The sequence below is a fragment of the Temnothorax curvispinosus genome, unplaced genomic scaffold (genome assembly GCF_003070985.1).
Source record: "Temnothorax curvispinosus isolate PA1 unplaced genomic scaffold, ASM307098v1 QBEX01008959.1, whole genome shotgun sequence".
NCBI lineage: Eukaryota > Metazoa > Arthropoda > Insecta > Hymenoptera > Formicidae > Temnothorax > Temnothorax curvispinosus.
The window spans coordinates 303,820-325,126 of record NW_020218739.1 but is presented as its reverse complement, the minus strand read 5'-3'; the positions used below and the strand labels follow the sequence as shown (position 1 = coordinate 325,126).

The window sequence follows — 21,307 nt, the reverse complement described above, 5'->3', positions numbered from 1 at the left end:
GTTTCTTCGGTTAATGGTGCGCGAGATTCACAAACGAAGCCGGAACGGATTCGCGCAGCCACCATCTTCGAGTGCCGTCTGCCCACTCGCATTTATTTACATTTCGCTCATTTACATATAGACTTGTTTTCGAAAATCTCGAGAAGGAGAGCGAGTTGCCAAAGAAATGGAAGAGTAAACGAGTCTGAAATAATGGGCAGAAGTGAAAGACACACGAGCTTCATGTAAAAAATTTGTATTCAACGCGTAACCATGTTCCTTCTTAAATATCTAGAAAAATAAAAAGAATATTAACGAGTGTTTTAATAGGAAACATGTGGGACATTGCGCCAGATTAGATTAAATTAATTTATTCGCTGAAGAATCGAGAAACGACAGAAGGTACGAATGGAAGTGGATGATGGCGCGCCAATAAACACTTTTCTCCTTGATTGATGCCTCGTTCACCTGACCCGCCGTCTTGCCAGGTGCGAGTAGACGGAAGAAAAGGAAGCGACGGAAATTATTAATTCTAGCACTTTATTCCGCCGCGTGGCTATGCTCCAAATGCAAATTCCACGCGGCCGAAGCTTTTTCGTCCCCTCCGAAGTCTTTTCCGATCGAATTGGCGTCGCACCGTTTGCCAATCTGCGAGCTGGCGAAAAAACAGTTAAATGCACAATTCGGGGAAAAAAGCACTTTGTATCAGACCAAAAAAGAAGTCGACGGTAATATATATTTTCTTTCGATCACCGAAAACCATTCATATACTGGTCCTGTAATATCGTCTGATCGATGCTATTTTGATTGTAGATTTTTTTTCAGTATTTTTATCTTTTAAACTGACTTAGATACATTTGTTTATTATTATTGCTGACACGTTAGACGTTTTTCTATCAGACAGATTATCATTTTACGCGAGCGATCTTTGTCGCAAATAATATTATTCGCAAAATTTCATCACGGCTGCTGGCGGGACCGAGCGCGTGGCATGTTCCTCGGTGCCGGCTAATAATTATGTGGCACTCTTATACGTGGCGTACCGCACAGGTGTCCACCGTTTTCCTACGTAGCTGCCAATTCCGCGATGTAGCGGGTGTCGTGGAAGCGATCGGCCGCGTGGGAATAGGATCGGGATTTCAAATTAGCCCGCACGGATTTTGGCAGTTTTTGACAAAAAGAATCTTCGCGATGATTCACCTTCGTGCGTAAGCATACGCATTTAGATATCTCCTTAATCACATTGCCTATGTAGTTGTCATTTTTCGACTGCTATTTACAGAAGATAGGGGTAAGAACGCAAACGCCATGTACTTAATGTACAGATATCGGAATGTGAGTGGAGTGTATAAAAAAAGTTCGTTTTTTTTTTAAATTATATTAGGTTTATTAGATGATATCGATTGTATTTTAATTATTGATTCATGCGGAAGAACGATGTATATTTGCGCGCGATGCGGGGGTTGCTTTCTGCGGGATAAACGAGAGCTTCTCATTCATTACCGTGTAGAAGCAGGCGAACAACTTGGTTCGACTTGTGCGTTACTCTTGAAAAATGGGTCAGCCAGGCGGGTTTATAAATACGATAAGATATGCCATCGAGAGAGAAAGAGAAAGAGAGAGAGGGAGAGAGGAGGGGGGAGGAGGGAGGGAGTGGGAAAGCTTTCGTCTTGCTTTCCTGCTTGGCATAACGAAGGGGCGAAAGGAAGATCCAAGTTTCAAGAGTAACGCGTCGCACCTGCCGAAATCGCCCCCCGAAAAAGAAACAAGCGCGCGATCGCGTACGTCTTCCGATTGCCAGGTTCCACGGTCTCTTTCTTTTACTTTCTCTCCTTCCTTTCGTCGCACGTGGTCGAATCGTCGAGAGTCTATCGCCGATTTCCGCGACTCTCGTCCGACATTTCGCGAATTCGCGCGCTCGACGTTATCGAGATCGCCCTCCCCAGAGTCGACGAGGAGCGTTCGATCTGGATGCGGCCCAACTCGCGCATCCAATGAATTATAAAATATCCACGTTTCTGAGAAGGCTTCCGGATCGCGTTATTACGAGCGCTCTTGGCTCGTCTCTAGTAATCGTGGTGGTATTACGACCGCATCGCGAGAGACGGGACGGCGGACCGGGCGGACCCCTCTTGGCGCGTGTCGTTATTAGCTTGAATTAACGGGGGAGCGACTACCTAGCGACCACCTTGTATCGGGTCCGACGACATGTAACGATGATATACCTGCACCTGCAGGTAGGCCCTGCCAGGAGGATGGGGGCCCACGATGGGGGAGTGCCACTGCTCTAACATCACTATCATGCAGCTGTTCCACGAGCTGAAGCAGCAGTTCCCCGCGCTCCCTGATCACGTCGTCTCCCAGTGCATCGCCCAGGTATACAGGTGGCCTTTGTCCGTCAGGAGTGTGCGGTCTCGGGCGCGAATCTTCTCGAGAGACACGCTGAACTAACTCGTCGTCCCTAGTCGCCGCAATAACGACTAACCGCCGGTGCCGGCAACACGGTTTACGACGTGCGACTTAACAAGGATTAATAATTGCATCCCCTCTCCCCTTGCCTTCCTCGCCTGTGTCATGCATCGCTAAACTCATTTGCACGAGCGTGGAACCTGTGTGTACGTTGTTTAAGTGTATAGGTCCTCCCAGGATGGACCGGATGTACCTTTTGTCACGTTTGAATTAATCGATTTGGAAACCATCTTCCTTCGAAGAAATAACGTGTTAAATTTTAGAAGAAAAAAAACACGACAAAGTCACATTCTACCAAATTAATTGGCTGGATTTTAATAAAATTTTAATTACAAGCGAAGAGTCATACGGTACTAATAATTGGATGACATTCTTTGTGTCGATGAAATATCGCAGCTAAATTGACCAGACAGATTATAGTCAGAAGGAACATTCGGTTTCGATTATTCTGGGATCGATTATATATACACTGTAAAAAATTTAATGTCCCAGAAAGTCCACTCTAAATTTTGTGTTAAAATAACTCATGCATTGTGTTATTTTAACACAAAATTTAGAGTGGACTTTCTGGGACATTAAATTTTTTACTGTGTAAGTCTTTCTTAGAACACATGCGTGTAACATGAGCGATTAATTGTAAGCGATCGCGAGGAGAAACGCGGGCTCGGGACGCGTGTCCCTCCTGAGCCGGAAACCGACGTCGGAGACGATCGGCGGCAAGCTGATCCCAGGTACGTGTGCGTTGCAGAACAGCCACGACCGGGAGACATGCGCGAGAAGCCTGCGGGCCACCCAGGAGTCCCGTCCGTCGCCGGGCGCGTTTCCACCCCCGGCCCCCTGTATCGGCGTGCAACAGCCTGTACCACCGTCGCAGTCGCAGCAACCGCAACAACAGCAACAACGAGAGCAGCAACTCGCGTTGCAGCGTTGCTGCACGATGAACCAAACGGTCGCGAGCAACGTCGGCGTCGTCGGGCGTCCCCATCGACCGGCGTCGCTGGACATCGGTATGACTCGTCGCTACCCCCCCGCAGGTTGCACCCGCACCGCTGCCGCCGTCGCCGTCGCAGCTGTGACGCCGGCGTCGTCCAGCGGTATCGTCACCCCCTCGTCCGCGCCGGCCGCCTGCACGTCGCGCGGCTTCTTCGACGACGGTTGCACCGTCAATAGCAACAGCAACGGCAGCATCGCGCCGCCCGGCTTCGAGCTCAACGTCAACGTCGCCTGCAGCCCCGCGGGAAATCGCGGTACGGAAGACGGACATTGTCTCCTTGCTGGAATTGATATTGTACTCGCACCATTTAACGCTGAGAATCCCGAGTTGTAAAGCAGGGACTGCTTTACAAACAAAACCTACGAAAATTGGAAATGGTATTAATTATTTTTCGTGAGAGATGTTTCAAGAAGGAGACACAGCGATTTTACGATGTAAATTACATGTTACAATAATTACATGTTAATATCGAGCGTTAAATATGTGATACGATCAAGCAGCATACAGACGGAGAATTAAATTACGATAGTATACCAAATCAAAAGAGATTGCGGAATGATATTATTTCGCTTGTGATGACTATATAAGAGATAGGATAGGGTGTTAGAAGAGTAATTAAAAGCGAAAGCGGATTGTATAGCAACGCCATATGCTCTTCTCAGAAGATCAGAATCTTGCTCGCTTGCGACATGCTTGTTTATCACGGATATTAGTAGAGATAATTCATTTTAACCGCGCTCATAAGCTCAATTATCATTCGACAACCGCTCGGACGGACCAGTCCGCCAGTTGACTTCGATCACACACCGTCGACTTCTTTTGGTTTCAATCATCGGCTCTAAAGTTCGCGAGATTTATCGGAAAAGCTTTTTTTTCGAAGAGAGTGTATCTAATTGTGATTTTATATCGGCAGATTTTCAAACGGCACCAGCGAGCGGTGCCTGTAAACGAAGCGACCTCGCGGTCGTGCCACGACCTCATTACGCCGAGCCTCTGTTAGCCATCGGGAAGTCCGAGACGCAGATCGATCACACGCGAAGTTACACGTCGGTCAGCCTGACCCTTCGGCCGCCCTCCTCCGAGCCGCAACCCCCGATCGATATTAGGTCGGAAGGATCGAGCCTGACTTACTCGACCTCGTCCTTGGACCCGCGTGGCTTTCAAAGCCGCCTGCAGATCAGCATCGGTCCTGGAAACGTTGGCAGCGTGGCGGCGGCGAGGATCAGACCGCCGATGACTAAGCCGTACATCTTGCCGCCGTGGACTCAAAGCCCACTGCGGTCGCCTGGTACGTTTTTTCGATTTAAAACGATATAATTCAGACTTAGCTTCGAGACACAAGAGTTTAATTTATATTTTAAAAAGATTTTATATAATGTAGAAAGAGATTTTATCGAGGAAGAGAGAGAAAGAAAATATATATATTTGTGTAGACTATGATGTAATATGAAACACGAAGCGTAGTGTAGGCGTGTGTATACGAGGTATTCTCAGACGTCTAATTTTAGTAAAATAAAATTACAATTCAATAAAAATTAAGAATATAGATTCTCTGTATTCGTTGAAGAATTTATTACTAAAATTAACACGACGGGGTTTGCCTGTATCGCACTCAGAACTTCCGCCAGAACCACCGAACCAACTGCCAAGGCCTACGACGACGATGAGCGCGCCGACTACACCCTCCATACCGCCGACGACGAATATCGTCCTAGGTTGCAGCCTCCCGACGACGCCATCCGGGCCCACGACGAGCAGCAGCGGCGTCGCGCCTCCCGCCGTCGCCACCTCTTCCTCCATCGGGGACCACGCAGCTTCCGATCGAAACCGATCGCCGTTGTGCCAAGGTGAACACATGGATCGGGTCGGAACGGGATGACACGCAAACCGATATCGTCGTCGCCGTGCTCTAGCAATTGCAGAATCGCGCGCACGTGTATATTTACCTGGAAGTCACTCGGTCGCACGTACTACGCCCACGCACGCAACGCCGGGAACGATATTTACGCATTCCTGACCCCACGCTCCGGGCTATACATAGCCGCGCGCGCCCGCGGTTACAACTACGCGGACCACCTGATCCGGTTTTTCTGATCGCGAGAGTCCGCGCGCTATCGACGCATTTCCTGGACGCTATTACGCTAAATGGTATATACGTTCGCGAAGGTCTTCCGCGTTTTTCCCTTTCCGATACGCGATCGAGGAGCACGACAATGCTGTGAGCAACGCGGAGAACCGTTGCGACCGTTAATTTGTGATGCAGATGTGACAGCTGATGAAACTGTCTTGTATCTAATCCGTCATCGTAGCGATCGATAAAGTCCGAATGAGGCGAGGTGATATATGATAAAATTAATGAATCATCATTCGCGACAAAGTAGAATTAGAAAATCGCCATGATTGAAGTAAGCTCTGAAACTATTTGACTCGCCTCGTGCGTCGCAGTGCGTGCATGCCAACTAAAATAGTCCTTGAAATTTTTTAGTGGAGGAACATCAAAAGAAATTAGTTGCGGAGCAACTGGCCAGGAAGGAGAGGCTCGCCAGGGAACTAAGAGCTGAGAAGGGACGACTCGAAGCGATGAAGAAAGAAGTGCAAGCGTTAGCTCGACCGGTCGATCCCTCGGTATCGCCTCAAGTACGTGGCAATGATGATTGATTATCTTTTCGATATGTATCTCAACGCGTGATTTTTGTGCAGGAGCTGAAGAGAAAGCTGAGGAGCGAAATATATATGCTGCAAGTCGAGTGCGACAGATTGGCCGACGAGGTTGATCAATGGTCAGACAGACGAGGTATCTATTTCCTATCGCGCTGTCGCGGACGAAGTTAGGAGCGACTAGCGAATAACTCGTACTTTCAGTACCATTGGGCGAGACCAACGAGGAGTTTTATCAGGGCATTTATACCGGCCAGTCGTTGCCAACGAGACTGCCGAATCACCAACCGCCGCGCTTACCGAGTCAACCACCGGCGTGGCGGCCGGAGCAGCCGACGACGGTCGCGAGTGATAATGACCGGGAGGAACGGGACGAGCCCTCGTGGGTCTGCACCATGTGCACCTTCGACAATCATCCATTGATGAACAAGTGCGAGGAGTGCGACATGCCGAGACTGTTGAACCGCGGCAGCAGTGCAGGTATAAGCTCCAGCAAATCGACGAGAGAGTTGCCGTCGACCTCGTTGTCATCGTGGTGATAGTGAACCGTCTCGAACGCTACTCCGATTACACGAAATAAAATATTCAGCGTCGCCTAACAGCATGCCGACTTTTGTTACATTCTTCACGAAAACTCGTGAAGGCCGTTTCCTGCGATTATACTAATCGATTGGATTTTGATAACGCGATGAAGCGCTTGAATAAAAGTGATATATTTTATCTTACTGTATTTAAAATAAAAAAAAACTCTAACAGAGTGTGAGAGTGTTGTTATAACTATGTTATATATATAGAAATTGTGTACTTAATTATGATTAATTATATTAATCAGATTTTTAGTAGAATAAAGGAGAATAGAGCTTGCGATTCTGTTCTCATTTGTTAGAAATATATATGTGTGTGAATTTGATTTGTTGAATTTGATATCGCATGAAAATTAACGTTCCATTCATAAATCATACATCTTTTATTTCTAAGCTATTAACGTAAATTGATATAGCATTGATATTTCTTGGCGAAATGTCATCTTTGTTTTTAACTCGCAAGGTAAGGAAAGGAATTTTATGCCTGATGAATTATATGTAATATTTTGTTAAATTTTTTGTGGCGATAATAAGAGTCTCGAATTTTCAGGGGAGACGCAAGATATTCATATACGAGTAACGCATCACCACAATTTTTCGCCACGGCGTGAGTATACTTTATACCGATGCTTCCGTTCAAATCAAATTAATATTTTGCAAGTATAAAAACTATTTACTTTACTTCTAAAATAACGACGTATTATTTTTCCAGATATAGTGCACAGTTGGGTGGTATGATGCGAACTGAATTAGAAGTTTTCAAAGAACTGTACATACATATAAAAAAGGATTATTATTTAAATTAAATAAACAAATTTTGTAGGGGCTAAGTGATTGTAATAGAAGATATGTGACTAATGTAATAATTTAACTTAATTTTTTATTTACGGTTAGTGCACATTGCCCGTTTTCTGGCAATTACATTTCTCTCTTGTCGAGGTAACCTCTACGCGTTTTCAGATTTTCGCATATCGCAGAGATTAGGCGCCAGTAAAAGCAACAAAAGATACATTCTACTAAACACTACAAAATTCTTTTCCCTCCAGATTCTTATTTGTATAAAAAGTCATCGTATAATACGTAAAATACAAGTATTTGTGATAATTACAGCAACGTTTTTCCGTTATATAGCCGTACCCCTCTCCAAGTTTAGCTTCGTTTCCCGAGTATACTCGCCGTAGAATCTCTCCAATTTCTGATTGAACTTGGCGTTACGCTCGTTGATATAATCGATATCCGCGTCGTCATTGTGCATTCTACGTCTACTGTATTTCTCTCGTTTTGCAATCCTGCAAAAAAAAAAAGGAAAAGATGCTAAATCCAAGTCTTATCAGAGATTGCATTATTTTAATAAAAGATCGAAAATGTTACTTACTGCTTCTCCAAATTGGTAACCATTTTATCTACCGCTTCTTTTTTGTCTTCGTGCAAACCGTGCAATATCGTGTTCGGATCGCCGTAAAAAGCAGGTCCTAACTTCTCCTTCGCCTCCTCATATGCCTCCATGTTCGGTTTAACGTTTTTCACCAGTCTGTTGTAACAACGTATCGCCGCTTGCTCGTAGTCCGAGAAACCTGGATCGGGATTCTGTTTGCTTTTCTTCTTCCTGGCTATTCTCTCTGCTTCCGTGGCATCGATACTCAGCAATTTTTTCCGTTCGTAGTCTTCACCCTGAAAAATCAGTTAAGTACGCAATGTAAGTTACATAATTTCATACATTTAGTTAAAAATACAATGAATCTTGGTACCTTAGTCTCTGCCTCTTTTCTAGCAGCTTCGTCCTGCATTATCCACTCGGCCTGCCTCTTGCGGGATTCCCAATTGGCAGGCAGCTTGTTCCTCTTATCCTCCTCCACGACTTCCTTGTGGTTCTGCATTCTGGCCTCGTTCTGTTAAATCAATGCTTTATAGACAAATCGCGACGATAAATTCCAATAACGAGTACGGTTAGAATTAAAAAAATCAACATTCTTGCAAATAAAGGAAAGAAATAAGACGTTTAAAACTTGAACAGCATCTTTGGAGTATCGGAGTTAGCTTCATCTCAAATTCTCGGAATAGGTTAGCTTCGTTCTGTTATGAACTTACCCTCTTGGCGTGCAGTTCTCGGAGTCGTTTCAGCCTTTCCTCGTGCTTTGTCGTCGCGGATTGCGCGGACGACGCACTCGGCCCAGCGTCATCCATCGTTGAGTAAAATGAGATGCAATTTTCCAAACTCGGGCGGACCAACGTAAATACGTAAAGACGGCAACTCGAGAAACTCGTCAATACTGGAGAGAGAGAGAGAGAGAGAGAGAGAAAGAATTTTCGTGGTGGGACGCCATCTACATTCTTGAAGTGCGGATGCAGAACTACGTAGCTGCGTACATGTCAACCTTCTGACATCAAATACAAACGTGTGCTCGAAAGATAGAGCAAGAAAATCGCAGTTGGAAATTACCTACCAGTTGGAAACGTTTACGCGTAAAATATAATAATCTACATCAAATACAGTTTAAAGGAACCAATCAATCAATCAATAAATCAATCAATTATTCAATTTATAATAATTTACATTGCTAATAATAATTATATTGTTTGCAATCTATATGAAAAAGATTCGTACAAATATACAATGTAAAAAAAAACAATCCATATAGATAATAATTTTGAAATTTATCACAATTGGAAAATTGATCGACCGATGTTACAATCGATCCACCACGTCGCTCTATCGTCGTTACCGATTCGCGAGATCTCACGCGGACGTCACGAGCGGAAGAGAGAGAGAGAGAGAGAGAGAGAGAGAGAGAGAGGAGAGGCGCGTTACCGGCGAAGGTCACATCTCGTTCAAGTGACGCGACGTATACATATATACGGGGATCGATCTCGCGCCCGCGCGCGACGTTTCGGAGCTCGGAGCGGTGCGAAGATCATCAGCGCCGTGATATGTACCTTACGGTCATACGCGATACGCGTTCGCCAGTGTTCCCGTCGGGTCCGATCGATCCACGTTCGCCGACGTTCCGGCTACGTACCGGCCGCGGATCGCATTATCGAGCTTTATCCCTCGCGCGACGCGTGACCCATGGCTCGATGAAGCGCGGGGCGCGGTGCGACTTGACACGCACGCTTTCCTCGTGCCCTCCTCTTCTGCCCCCTCCCTCTCTCTCTCTCTCGCTCCGTTCCACTTTCCACTCCGCTTTGCTTTTTCATGGGCTTTTCTGGATTCCCGCGGGTAGGGCGCGGATGTACACGAGCGCGAGCGCATACGGGTGCAGGGCACTGTAGGGCAGGGCGCGCGCCGGGGAGTCCGGGGACACGGAGCGGAGCGAAGCGCGGTGACTGGTGAGGGACGGTGAGGCGTTCAGCGGGGACAGAACGGGATAAAGCGGGCCGAGAACCGAGCTGAGGTGCGCGCGCGCGAGCGCGCGTGCGACGTCGCGCGGCGCGAGCGAGTGAGGGCTGGTGTGTTGCTGAGTTGCTGAGACGGTGAGACCGCGACCGCTGAGAGGCGAGCGGCAAGGCAAGCGCGAGCCAGCCGAGCAGCGACGCGCGCGAGAGAGAAGTTAGCGGAGCGAGCGTGGCGAGGCCGAGGGCCCCGGAGTGCTGCGCGGGCATGGAGACCCTCGAATCGAGCCGCGTGTGCCGCCTCTGCGGCCAGCACTCGGGCATCTCGATCAACATCTTCGACGAGAGCGAGAATCACGTCCGGAAAATCAACGCCGTGCTACCCATCATGGTACGTCATTACGCTTTCTCTCTCCCTCCCTCTCTCTCTCTCTCTCTCTCTCTCTCTCTCTCTCCTTCTCTCTCGCGCTCGAACGGCCGCTCGCACGTACGTTCGCTCCTTCGCGCCCTCTCCTCCGTCTCCGTTTCTTTCCAGCGCTGAGCGTTCCCCTTTCGCGACTCCCTTCTCCAATTCCAATCGGGAGGGTATCAGGGTATGCGCCCGCGTGCACTCTCATCGTCCTTGCACAACGACGGGACCAGAGCGACCAGAGCGCACCCTCCACCCCCCCTCCCCCTGCCGACCATCTCGTTACGAAACGCAAGGTCCGTTCTCTTTATTAGCCGCGCGCGTGGAGCGCGCTTTCTTTCGACCCTCTCCCCCTCCATCCTCCACTTCATTCGACGCTCCAGCGGCTTCAGTTCGTTTCTCTACATCCATTTCGGCAAAATGCAGCATGCGGCGAAAAAAACAAGATAGGACTTCCGCGTTCGCGTGCCGTAACTGCCAAGTCAGCGAACGCGGGAAAGCAGAATCCCGCGCGCGGGGGAGAGTAGGGCCGAATAGGGCACCCTTTGTCCGAGAGCGGGACACGCGTCGCCGACCACGTGCGAGGGGCGCCGGGGCTCCCCGCGGGGACGAGGGGGAGCGATTTCTCGGCTCTTTTTTCGGGGGCAAAACTATCGATTTGCGCAAAAAGTGAGGTTATCGTCGGTTTTGCGCGCGAAACGAGAACGCGCTCCGAAATGTCCGGGAGCGCGGATTACATTGCGTAATTGGAAAAGAGCGAGAGAGGGAGAGATTCGAGTGATCTCATAGGCTCCTCGTGGGCGTCGGATCGCGGCGGTTTCGCGCCACAGATTTTTTGCATCGACGATCCCCTCGGAGATCTCGACCGCACTCTTAGAACTTTTCTTTCACTTTTTTCACCACTTTTTTTTCTACATTTTAACGTGAATCACACATTAATTGTAATGGATATTGCAGAAATTAGTATTTTGTTTCGCCAGTAATAATTAACAAACAGTTATATATTTCGACCTGGACCGCAGTCACCTTTATTAAACATTAAATTAAATTGTCACGATCTTTCGACCATGGTTCTTATCAAACGCTAATCTAAGTCAATAACTGTAGAAATGTAGCTATTATACAAAAAACATCCTTGCCTTTAAGAGGTAGTGTTAAAAAAAAATTTATAATTTAAAAGATGTTTTGTAAGTTTGATACAACCTCATGAAGGAGAAGCTGTTTTTGTATAATAGCCACATTTTTACAGTTATGACTTATTGTTAGATTAGTATCTTGACAAGAACCATAACCCATGGTCGAAACAAAAACATCGTGACAATTTAATATTTAATAAAGGGTGGCCAGGTCAAAATATATAACTATTTGTTAATTATAATAAATATGTAAAAACTTATATTTAGGAGAACAATAAAGTACGAATAATTGACGTCAATCTATATTAGTTGTAATAAATAAACGACAAAGAAAATAGCTAGCTCATTGATAAGATTACAATAGGTAACATTTTTTCTGACAAAAAATAATTAGTGCATATTTTTTAAGTGTTTGTAAATATTGTTTCCAATCAATCCGCATTCAGACTCAAAATTAGTAAATCAATTTGTTCTGAATTTATTTTCACGTTTCAAGTTTGTAGCGTTACTTTCCAAATTAAGTAATCGAGGCAATCTTGAGATACGATATCTTCGAGTTAGCCGATCTATTCGCGTAAATGTTATCGCACACGTGCGTAATGGAAAGGGATAAACAATTCGAAGTCGCCATAAATTGCGTGTAAAGAGCATTTATCACTTAATATTGTCATTTCGCTGAAATTTGCTTCAACGTGTGTTTTTACATTTTCAGCTGTATTTTTTATATTAAATTACTATGGAGACCGGGGCTAACTCGACACTATTTTTTCAAAGGCAATTTTTAATATGTAATTAAAATTTTTAGGTAAATTCAATGGTATATATTTAAAGAGTGTTCTTTCAGGTACAAAATTGATTCAGAAAGTTTTGCTGTACGTCGCTTTGTTTTGCCACCAGGAAAGGAAAAGTGACGCGAAGACAAATTTTCGAATTGAAAAATGCCGGGGTAAACTCAACACCCCGCCGGGGTAAACTCAACACTTTGTCTGATCGACACAATTTGATCTGGAACTTATTTTTTACTGTCTGAAAATGAAAATACATTGTTTATTGTGTATTTAAAAAATACAAAAATTTGGAATAAAGTAGCTAGAACAATCATAAAATAATGAGAACAAAAATTGTTGAACTTTCAATTATTTTCATCTAAACTCATGTCTGAAAAACAATTAATGCAGGTAAACTCGCGATGGGACGTGCGCATACATTTGTCATGAGCTATACGGCTGCATGACAAGCATCGTTTGTTACTGGGAGCCGAAAAAACGGCGTGGTGTTGACTTTGCCCCGGACGTCGTTTTTCACTTTTGTCACTTCAAAAATATGAAAATATCCAATAACGATTATCGGATTCATATAGAGCATCAAATTTCCCATGAAAATCACTTACATATAGGTTTGCAAGAGTAAAGCTCGATGAAAGAGTCGAAATTTTCGAGAGATCAGAAAAATTACTTTTTACCTTCAAAAACGCTTATGTCGCGCTAAAAATTACACCATAACTCAGAATGTCATCAAATCCCGTTGATAATACTAGCACATAAAGACGCATTTACAGTAGGAAAGGCAAGTTTCTACGATAGATATAAATTAGCAAAAAGTCTAGTGTCAAGTTTGCCCCGATGTCGAGTTAGCCCCGGTCTCCCCTATATATATACATACATATACATATATATACTATATATATACATATATATATACATAATGTTATAAATTTATATTCAAAATACTATATACTTATATATTTAAAATATAAATCAAGGAGTAGGGTAGAATCTAGAAATCTGTTCTAGAACCAGTATGTCGTTATACGATTCTTTGAAGTAATTAGCGAGAGCAATATGGATGGGAGCTAGGAGCGAGTATATTAATAAACGGAAGTTTCCAAGCTTGAATGGCATGTCATTCTTCGATACGCATATCATGTGACAACGCACGTGTTTACTTCTCTTTCTCTTTCTATACAATTCGACAATTCAATCTTGCGATTACTCGATATTTCGTATCTCATCAATGACCGAACAGCAATTACGACGATCGAGGCGTCCGGTGTAACAAGAACGCAGTGATTTTTTTTCATTTTTTATTCTTGCAAGTACTTGGAAACGTAAATCTTGGAGAAAATGAATTTTACGCCTGCCAAAATTGACTTGAATTTAGATTATTCTTCTCAAAATTAATTTCTTCATAAAAGATCGAATCGAACGAACTCCTCGATCGGCGATTGATTCTCCGAGAACTCGCAGGTCCTTTTGATTCCTATGTGTTTGCTATGCGTTTCCCAGGTGCACGAGATGGATCTACTGCCGAAACAGATGTGCCACCGGTGCAGCTACAAGTTGGAGGAATTCCACAAGTTCTACGTAGACTGCCTGAAGACGGACGCGGCGCTGAAGAGTCAGCTGTCGTGGATGCGGAAGGGTGGCGGTAAGGAGAAGATTGGCGTGCCGATGGTGCACATCGAGAACGTGAAGATCAAAGCGGAGCCGCTCGACTACGACGTGTACGAGCTGGAACCGCTGGTGGAGAACATCGACTACATCAACTCGATGAACTCGGTGGCGTACCCGACCGGCGGCATCCACGACGGATTGACATACGCGGCGTTCTCGCGCTATCGATGCTGCTGTGATAAGAAGGACCAAAGCAGATCGACGAGAACCACAGCGGGGCTCTGTCAGAATTACGAGGGACAGATGCCTAGATGCGGCAGAATCGCGGACGTCTCGCGGAAGAGGACTCTCGAGGACACCACCGCGCGGTTAAAACCGTTCAAGCGAAATCTCTTCACGCAGTCGGTGTTCCCGGATTGCCCGCAGAATCGTCCGCCGCGCGTCGAGAACGCCGTCGGGAACGCGCGAGATAATCTGGCCACAGACACGAGTACCAAAGATGACGTAGCTTCTCCGGAAACGCGGAATCATTTTCACGGTAGACTCGAAACGTTTCCTGAGAGCCGGGCGCTTGCCAAGAGCACAATAGTGCGGAATCTGAGACCCAGGAAAAATCTGGTAAACTATGCATCGAATAAAAAGAGAATGTCGAGTGTCAATCCGGGACCATCCGCGTTAAGCAAGTCGAACGTTTCCGACACGAAGACGACGTCCACCTCAAACCTCGAGCCGACACGGCAGATCAAGGTGGAGCTGACGGACGAACCCAAAGGGCGCAACTTAAGGCCGAGAAGGAGTGTCGTAGACTACCAAGAGCCAAAGATGAAGAGAAAAGTTTCGGAGCATCGCACGAAGAAACGCAAGATGGACGAGCAGAGCTCGAAACTGTATTCAAACAACAAGAGTGCATCGGACACTCCAAACTTGAAAGTAAAACAGGAGGTTCTAGACGATTTGGAGGCTATGGTGCTCAGTAAAACGACCAATGCGACAGCGGCACCTCGATTACCGAGCAAACTCGTCGCGTTACCCGCGAATGTTGAAGCAACGACGAACAACGGTGACGTCAGTCAGCGAGATTATCTCAAGTCGCAATTTCGAGGTCAGTTCCAGCTGGCCGAGCGAAAGTCGCTCCCCAACATTGTGAAGAACGGCTTGGTGAAGACGAAGAAGACGTGTCGGTTTCCCGCGGCGAACTACTCGCCGAAGTGCCTGAGAAGTCAGGACGCTTGCTTGAGGAACGGTAAGACGAGAAGGAGCGATTTTATGGAGTGGTCGGTGAAGAGGCTGCAAGCGAGAAAGCTGATGGACACGATTAACAAAGGTACGAAGAAGTCACCGATGCTAAAGCTATCCGAGAACATCAAGCACTATTGCGAGTCGTGCAATGTCAGTTTTATGACTAAGGAATTGTTCAGATTGCATGCGTGCTACTACGATTGATCTTTCCCAAGAGACACCAAGTCCACGAACTGTCTGAAGATCGTTCGAAAAATTAAAATGTCTTCTAGATATCTTTGTTGTCGTTCGGAGAACGACATTAGGACACTTCTGACGAAGTATGAAAGATGTATAAAGGATTAAAAAATCTTTGTGATTGTATGACAATGTACATTATAGATCTTTCAATTTACTTCTGATTTTTTCTTTTGAATATTTTTTTCTTGCTCATAAAATGAAAAGTGCTTTTGTTTAAGTTTAAACATCTTATAAGGATAATAAGATGATAGTTCATATAAAATGTGCCTGTCCCTAAAAATTTGACCAAATTCTTATACTTATTTTTTTTCCGACATTTTACATTAGCTGATTATATATGCCTTTTTCTTTCTTTTTGGAATCAATTTTCTTGATGAAATCCAGATAGATCATTTTATTAAGATTATCAAGTGTAAGGGTAAATGAGAAATAGCTGCTATTTCTCATTTAATAGCAGGTTTAATAGCAAATTCTTTATGTACATAATGTACTTTATTTAGATTTAATATTATCTGTTACTATCTATACTATATGATTTATATTCAATAAGCGATATATATGGATATATATTATATAAATATATATAATATTTAGGTAAAAGTTTACAATAACTTACACAGCTCGGATTACTTTGACATTGACATATGTTGTCAAGGACATAATACTGAGTAACTTTTCCTTATAACTTAGTCGGCGGTCGCTGCTTATTAAAAAGTTATAAACAAAAAAAGTTTGAAAAATATAGCAGTTATTTTGAATATTGGAAGGCATAAATGACTAATATATATGTCGAAATAGTTCACGCATACACTTTTCACGCGAACCGAGGTTCACCCACACCCCCCCTGCTTTCGGGGGAGGTGCGGTAGCTCCGAAATAGTTCACGCATACACTTTTCACGCGAACCGAGGTTCAACCACCCCCCCCCCCGCTTTCGGGGGAGGTACGGTAGCCCCGAAATAGTTCACGCATATACTTTCACGCGAACCGAGGTTTACCCACACCCCCCCCCTGCTTTCGGGGGAGGTGCGGTAGCTCCGAAATAGTTTACGCACGGGTAAGTTGACGCGCTTTAAACAATTAAATACTGTTAAAGCGCGTCATCTAACCTATGTAGATTAGTGACGCGCTTTAAACAGTTAAATACTTGTAAAGCGCGTCATCTAACCTACGTATTTTCCAAACTTTTTTTGTTAATAACTTTTTAACGAATAACGAGCAACGGCTAAAACCTTCTGAAGGTCACTCGGGGTCATGACCTTGACAACATATATCAAGGTCATTGAAATCGGTGAGGTCGCCAAACTTTTTTTTGTTAATAACTTTTTAATAAAAAAAGCGACCGCCGATTAAGTTATAAGGAAAAGTTACTCAGTATTATGTCCTTGACAACATATGTCAAGGTCAAAGTAATCCGAGCTGTGTAAGTTATTGTAAACTTTTACCAATATTTACTTATTATATATAGTATATATATATATATATATATATATATATATATATATATTAATAACAATATTTGTATATATATTTTATATATATGAAACTATATATGCAATATAGTTTCACTTATCATATATGTATAATTTTATAATATATATATATTATACATAATATGTATTATAATGTAATACATATATATATATCCATGTGCATACTTAGATCTTGTTTGCTGACTTAAATACGTTGAACTGTGACAACTGTTACAACATACGCTTAAGATTTTATGTAGAAATTCACAAGTCGCCTTCAAAGATTGAGAAATAATTAAGATATAGAGATAGAGGTATATTTTATGAGAAACAAGAAATATATAAATATATATATTATATGTCGATATTTTCGATGAAAACATGTGATATGTGTATGAAAATAACGACCGATTTTTTGGAGAACTCCAAATTATGTAAGTTAACGGATATAACAATTGAAAATTGATCTTTCTACTGGTACATCGCAGGTTTTTTATATATTAATATCGATGATCTCCATAGTTTGACGATTGTTTCTCATTCGAAAGAATTACATACTCTGCGTAAAAAAGATTTAAAGACACAGTTACTTTGTGGCTGTTTAATATGTTAATTCAGACTTGCATTAATCGATATTGGACACACGCAGTGAAATATTTGTTAAGTAGTGACTAATTACACTCTATTTTTTTAGCGTTGTTGAAAATTAAATTGATTAATATCACATTATGTCGTTAAATCTTTCATTCATTCGGCGATTATATCGATAAATTACATCAATAAACTGCATATAAGTTTGTGCAATCCCTTAATTGCTGCAAAGCGTTTCTCTGAATTATCTGTCTGTCGATACACAAATAAAGAAATAGTTACTGTTATGCGGTAGATATATCTTTCTCATATCATTTAACTGATTAATAAATGTTATATATAATTATATATACGTGTAAATTATGCAATTGCAATTATTATAAAATCCTCGTCCTGATCCCATCGTTTTTCTCTTGTCTTCTTAAAAACTCTACATGTAATATATAATATTAAATGACACTGTTATGAAGACACGGCAAGTCGAATAGCAATAAAACGTTTCGAAAAGCTAATTTCTAATTTTCTAATTACGTTTTGTTAACGATATTGCGACTAATGTTTTAAGGAAGAGATTTTATCGTGCAATCTGCATTTAAACACGACTTTATAATTTATACGCTGGAGAAATATTTTCGTGTAAAATATGAATTTTTTTAAGTATATTAAACAGGCCGAAAGCCTGAAACTTTAATTTTAATGTTTTTTTCGATAATAATTGGTCCTGTATTAAAATAAATCTAGAACATTAACTCATTTGCTTCCTCATAGAAGAAGCTTTGTTTTCATAAGATTCGTATATGGACCTTTGATCGCATATAAAGCTAAGTCAAGAGACACGGTACACGGTAGTGTCTCGCGCCAAGTACACGCGGAGCGAGACCGACCGTGACTTACACGACGCGACGAGTTGCAAGTACTTGAAATGTTGATACAATTTACTTTAATTATTTAATTTACAACAAGATATTCTTATATTTGAGGGTATTTTGTAAGTTATTGATACAAATTAATCTATCTTCAACAGTTCGTCTATGTGCAAACTATGTGGAGGCTATCGTCACAGTTCGACAAATTGATCCACAAATGGTTTTAAAACTCAGAAGAGTGCGAGATTTGTGATTAGACACGATGATCGATTAGAGCTGCTCTACGGCAAGCATGTCTACGAAATCGAGTTTATTCCACCGCCAAACGTGGAAAATTTTGCATTGAGAAAGAGGTTGAATGAGTCGGAAACTGAGAACAAGGCAAAAATGTTGAAGTTGAATAATTGCTCTGCTAATCGCTCTGTAGCCCAGTAAAATAACAAAATTTGGAGGAAATAATACTGACTGGGCTGAAACTTTGTAAACAGGCTTGTTTTAGGGTACTATTTAACATATTAAAAGTCCCCACAAGTAGACGCTACGTTGCGGGCAGGGGAGGGTCCAAAAGGTCCAAAAAATCAGTTTTTTGCAAATAACTAGGAAAATATCAACTTTACGGAAATTTATGTTGATATAAAAATTGTAGCTTACAAAATTTCGCACAATTTCATTTTTTATTTAAGTCTGTACGACCAAATAGAGCAGAGATAGGATTTTTTTAAACATCGGTAGTTTTGCGACGCAACGAAAACGCGTACGCGTGTCGCGCATTTTTCGCTAATATCTCGAAAATGGACTCTTAAATCTAAAAATGTTTTAAATAACAGTTGTAGAGAATCTAATTACGAACAATTTCGTGTTTTATTCATTTCTGTACGGTCCAAATTCGCCGAGTTATTAATTAAAAGACAATTTTATTTTATGTTGATAGTGGATGGTTTTGCATGTAAAAATCAGTATTAACTCTGAAAGTATAGGTCGTACACATATAGTATGTATAATTAAAGTTAAAGAGAATAAAATTTGGAACATGTTGATGTATGCATGAATCCATTTTGGTAAAAATAGCTTGAAGTTAAGAGCAAAAAACATGAAAAAATGTTATTTTTGAGTGCATTTTGGAAAATAATTTTTTCTGATTGGTTGGAGGCAGTATTATGTATTTTTCTTGAAAATATTTTAATTATCTTTAAAATGAGACGTCGTAGACCTTTTTTCATTGAAACGTTAATGAGTTACAGGCATTTAAATATTGAAGAAAATCGGACTCTTCTCAATCTTTAGTACCTATGTACAGTACTATCGGTCCTAAAAATATCGGCCTAGTACCAAACGATTCAGAAAAACTCCAAGAATAACTTCTGACACTTCAATAAGTACAGAAAAATTGTTAAGGACACGTTTTTTCATCATTTCAGGCGACTCATAGTGATGATCTGCTACATATACGTAAACTTACCTGTCTTTTGAAACGCCAATTTCCCATCACAATGTATTCAAAATTACATGCCATATACTCTATTTTATAGGAAATTTTGTCAGCTTTAATTTCGGTCTTTTGAAGTTTTTTAGTAAAGTTAATAGAAACGAAGATATTTACAAAAATAGGAATGATAATGCAATTTTTCCATAATTTATCAAAAATACAGCAATATTCATGAACATTTTTTTAAAATAAAACATACTTTGCAAAGGACTTATACTACTCCAGCACGTTTATATATATATGAAGTAATGAAAACAAGGTAAAATAAATTTTGGAAAAATTATTATCCATATATTTTTGGACTAAAATGTTAATTTAAGGTAATCCTTTCACCTACGCACCTACTCAAGTAACAGTCCGTCATGAGGTAATTGAAAACAAACATTGCAACATTCCAATAATTATAATAATATAAAATATGATTTTACACGCACGATTTAATCGTATTGAATTATTTACTAATTAAAAAAATATCACATAGTAGTTGGACTCGATTTATGTTAGGTCAGGCATGACAGACGGACTGCGTTCGGAAGCGTCACTCGGGTGCGCATCTCTTCTCCTTCTAACTTGCTGAGATAGAAGGAGAGGAGAGTGTACTCGTGTACGCTCGGGTGACGTTTCCGAACGCAGCCACGAGTAAATAAAGCAATATGCGATTGGATCCACTACTTATTTAACCTTATACATCACAGCAAAACTTGTGCTAAGCCCATATTTTCAAGGTACGTACGAAATCCGGAAACTTCAAGGAACATGTTAAGACATTAATAATGTATTCATCTAATCGCTAAGTACATGTATTATTCGTTGAAAACCTCGGCTGTGGCGATTTGCATCATTCTATCTTCCTCGTTTATAAGCCGTTAATTTAATCTACAAAACAGTCGGCGTAACGTGGGCGCAGGCGTTGGAAATAAAAATAATTTATTTCTCCTGCGCCGTTGCGCCGCGCCGCTACGATCAACAACAACTTCTTGCGCCTGCGTCTGCGCCCTTACGCCGTCTTACGCCTTGTCGTGTAGACGAGCCTTTAGATGTAAACAAGGATAGAATGACAATAACACGCTCCGCGAACGTATGTACATTTAGAATGACTTATTTCTTGTAAAGTTGTGCTAACCTCATCTGATTTTTCGTACACATGCTCCTTATTACTGTATATCTATATATGTATATAAGTACCGGACGTCTGTCTGTTTGTCTGTCTGTCTGTCTGACCGCGAACTACTCATTCGTTAGTGGACCGAATTTTTACGAAAAATATATAAAGTAGGGGTAGAATTTCCCGGGAAGTGCCATAAAGTGTATAGTTTTTTGTTACCGATTTTCTGGAAACCGGTTTTTTTAATTTTTCAAATTTTTCGGGAAATATCTGACCGAATCTCAAAAAATTGTATATGAAACAGGGATAGAATTTTACGGGGAGTGCCATAAAGTGTAGGGAAGAGTGGGCTCCCT

General features: G+C 42.3%; 3 protein-coding genes across 6 annotated transcripts in view; 2 read left to right on the top strand and 1 right to left on the bottom strand.

The window, feature by feature from the left end:
- The window catches only part of LOC112458514 (uncharacterized protein PB18E9.04c), a 13,764-nt gene extending 5,971 nt beyond the window's left edge, over window positions 1–7,793 (top strand). For 2 of the 4 annotated variants that reach the window (XM_025022198.1, XM_025022199.1), the window contains exons 2-9: window positions 2,217–2,355; window positions 3,197–3,695; window positions 4,356–4,730; window positions 5,059–5,289; window positions 5,928–6,079; window positions 6,143–6,236; window positions 6,305–6,580; window positions 7,235–7,793. In XM_025022198.1, the coding sequence (XP_024877966.1) occupies window positions 2,248–2,355; window positions 3,197–3,695; window positions 4,356–4,730; window positions 5,059–5,289; window positions 5,928–6,079; window positions 6,143–6,236; window positions 6,305–6,580; window positions 7,235–7,350 (1,851 nt within the window). In that variant the 5' untranslated portion in view covers window positions 2,217–2,247 and the 3' untranslated portion in view covers window positions 7,351–7,793. The remainder of the gene's footprint in view (window positions 1–2,216; window positions 2,356–3,196; window positions 3,696–4,355; window positions 4,731–5,058; window positions 5,290–5,927; window positions 6,080–6,142; window positions 6,237–6,304; window positions 6,581–7,234) is intronic. The other 2 variants (XM_025022200.1, XM_025022201.1) reach the window with 2 other exon arrangements.
- On the bottom strand, window positions 7,548–9,135 carry LOC112458517 (pre-mRNA-splicing factor Syf2). The gene is made up of 4 exons (XM_025022204.1): window positions 8,773–9,135; window positions 8,433–8,573; window positions 8,060–8,355; window positions 7,548–7,973 (listed from the first exon to the last, which is right to left on the bottom strand). The coding sequence occupies exons 1-4, from the start codon at window positions 8,866–8,868 to the stop codon at window positions 7,808–7,810; spliced, it is 699 nt and encodes a 232-aa protein (XP_024877972.1). The 5' UTR covers window positions 8,869–9,135; the 3' UTR covers window positions 7,548–7,807.
- Window positions 9,136–9,248: 113 nt separating this feature from the next.
- Window positions 9,249–15,993, top strand: LOC112458515. The gene is made up of 2 exons (XM_025022202.1): window positions 9,249–10,405; window positions 13,845–15,993. Exons 1-2 carry the CDS (start codon window positions 10,283–10,285, stop codon window positions 15,393–15,395), a joined length of 1,674 nt encoding a protein of 557 aa, XP_024877970.1. The 5' UTR covers window positions 9,249–10,282; the 3' UTR covers window positions 15,396–15,993.
- Window positions 15,994–21,307: the final 5,314 nt, after the last annotated feature.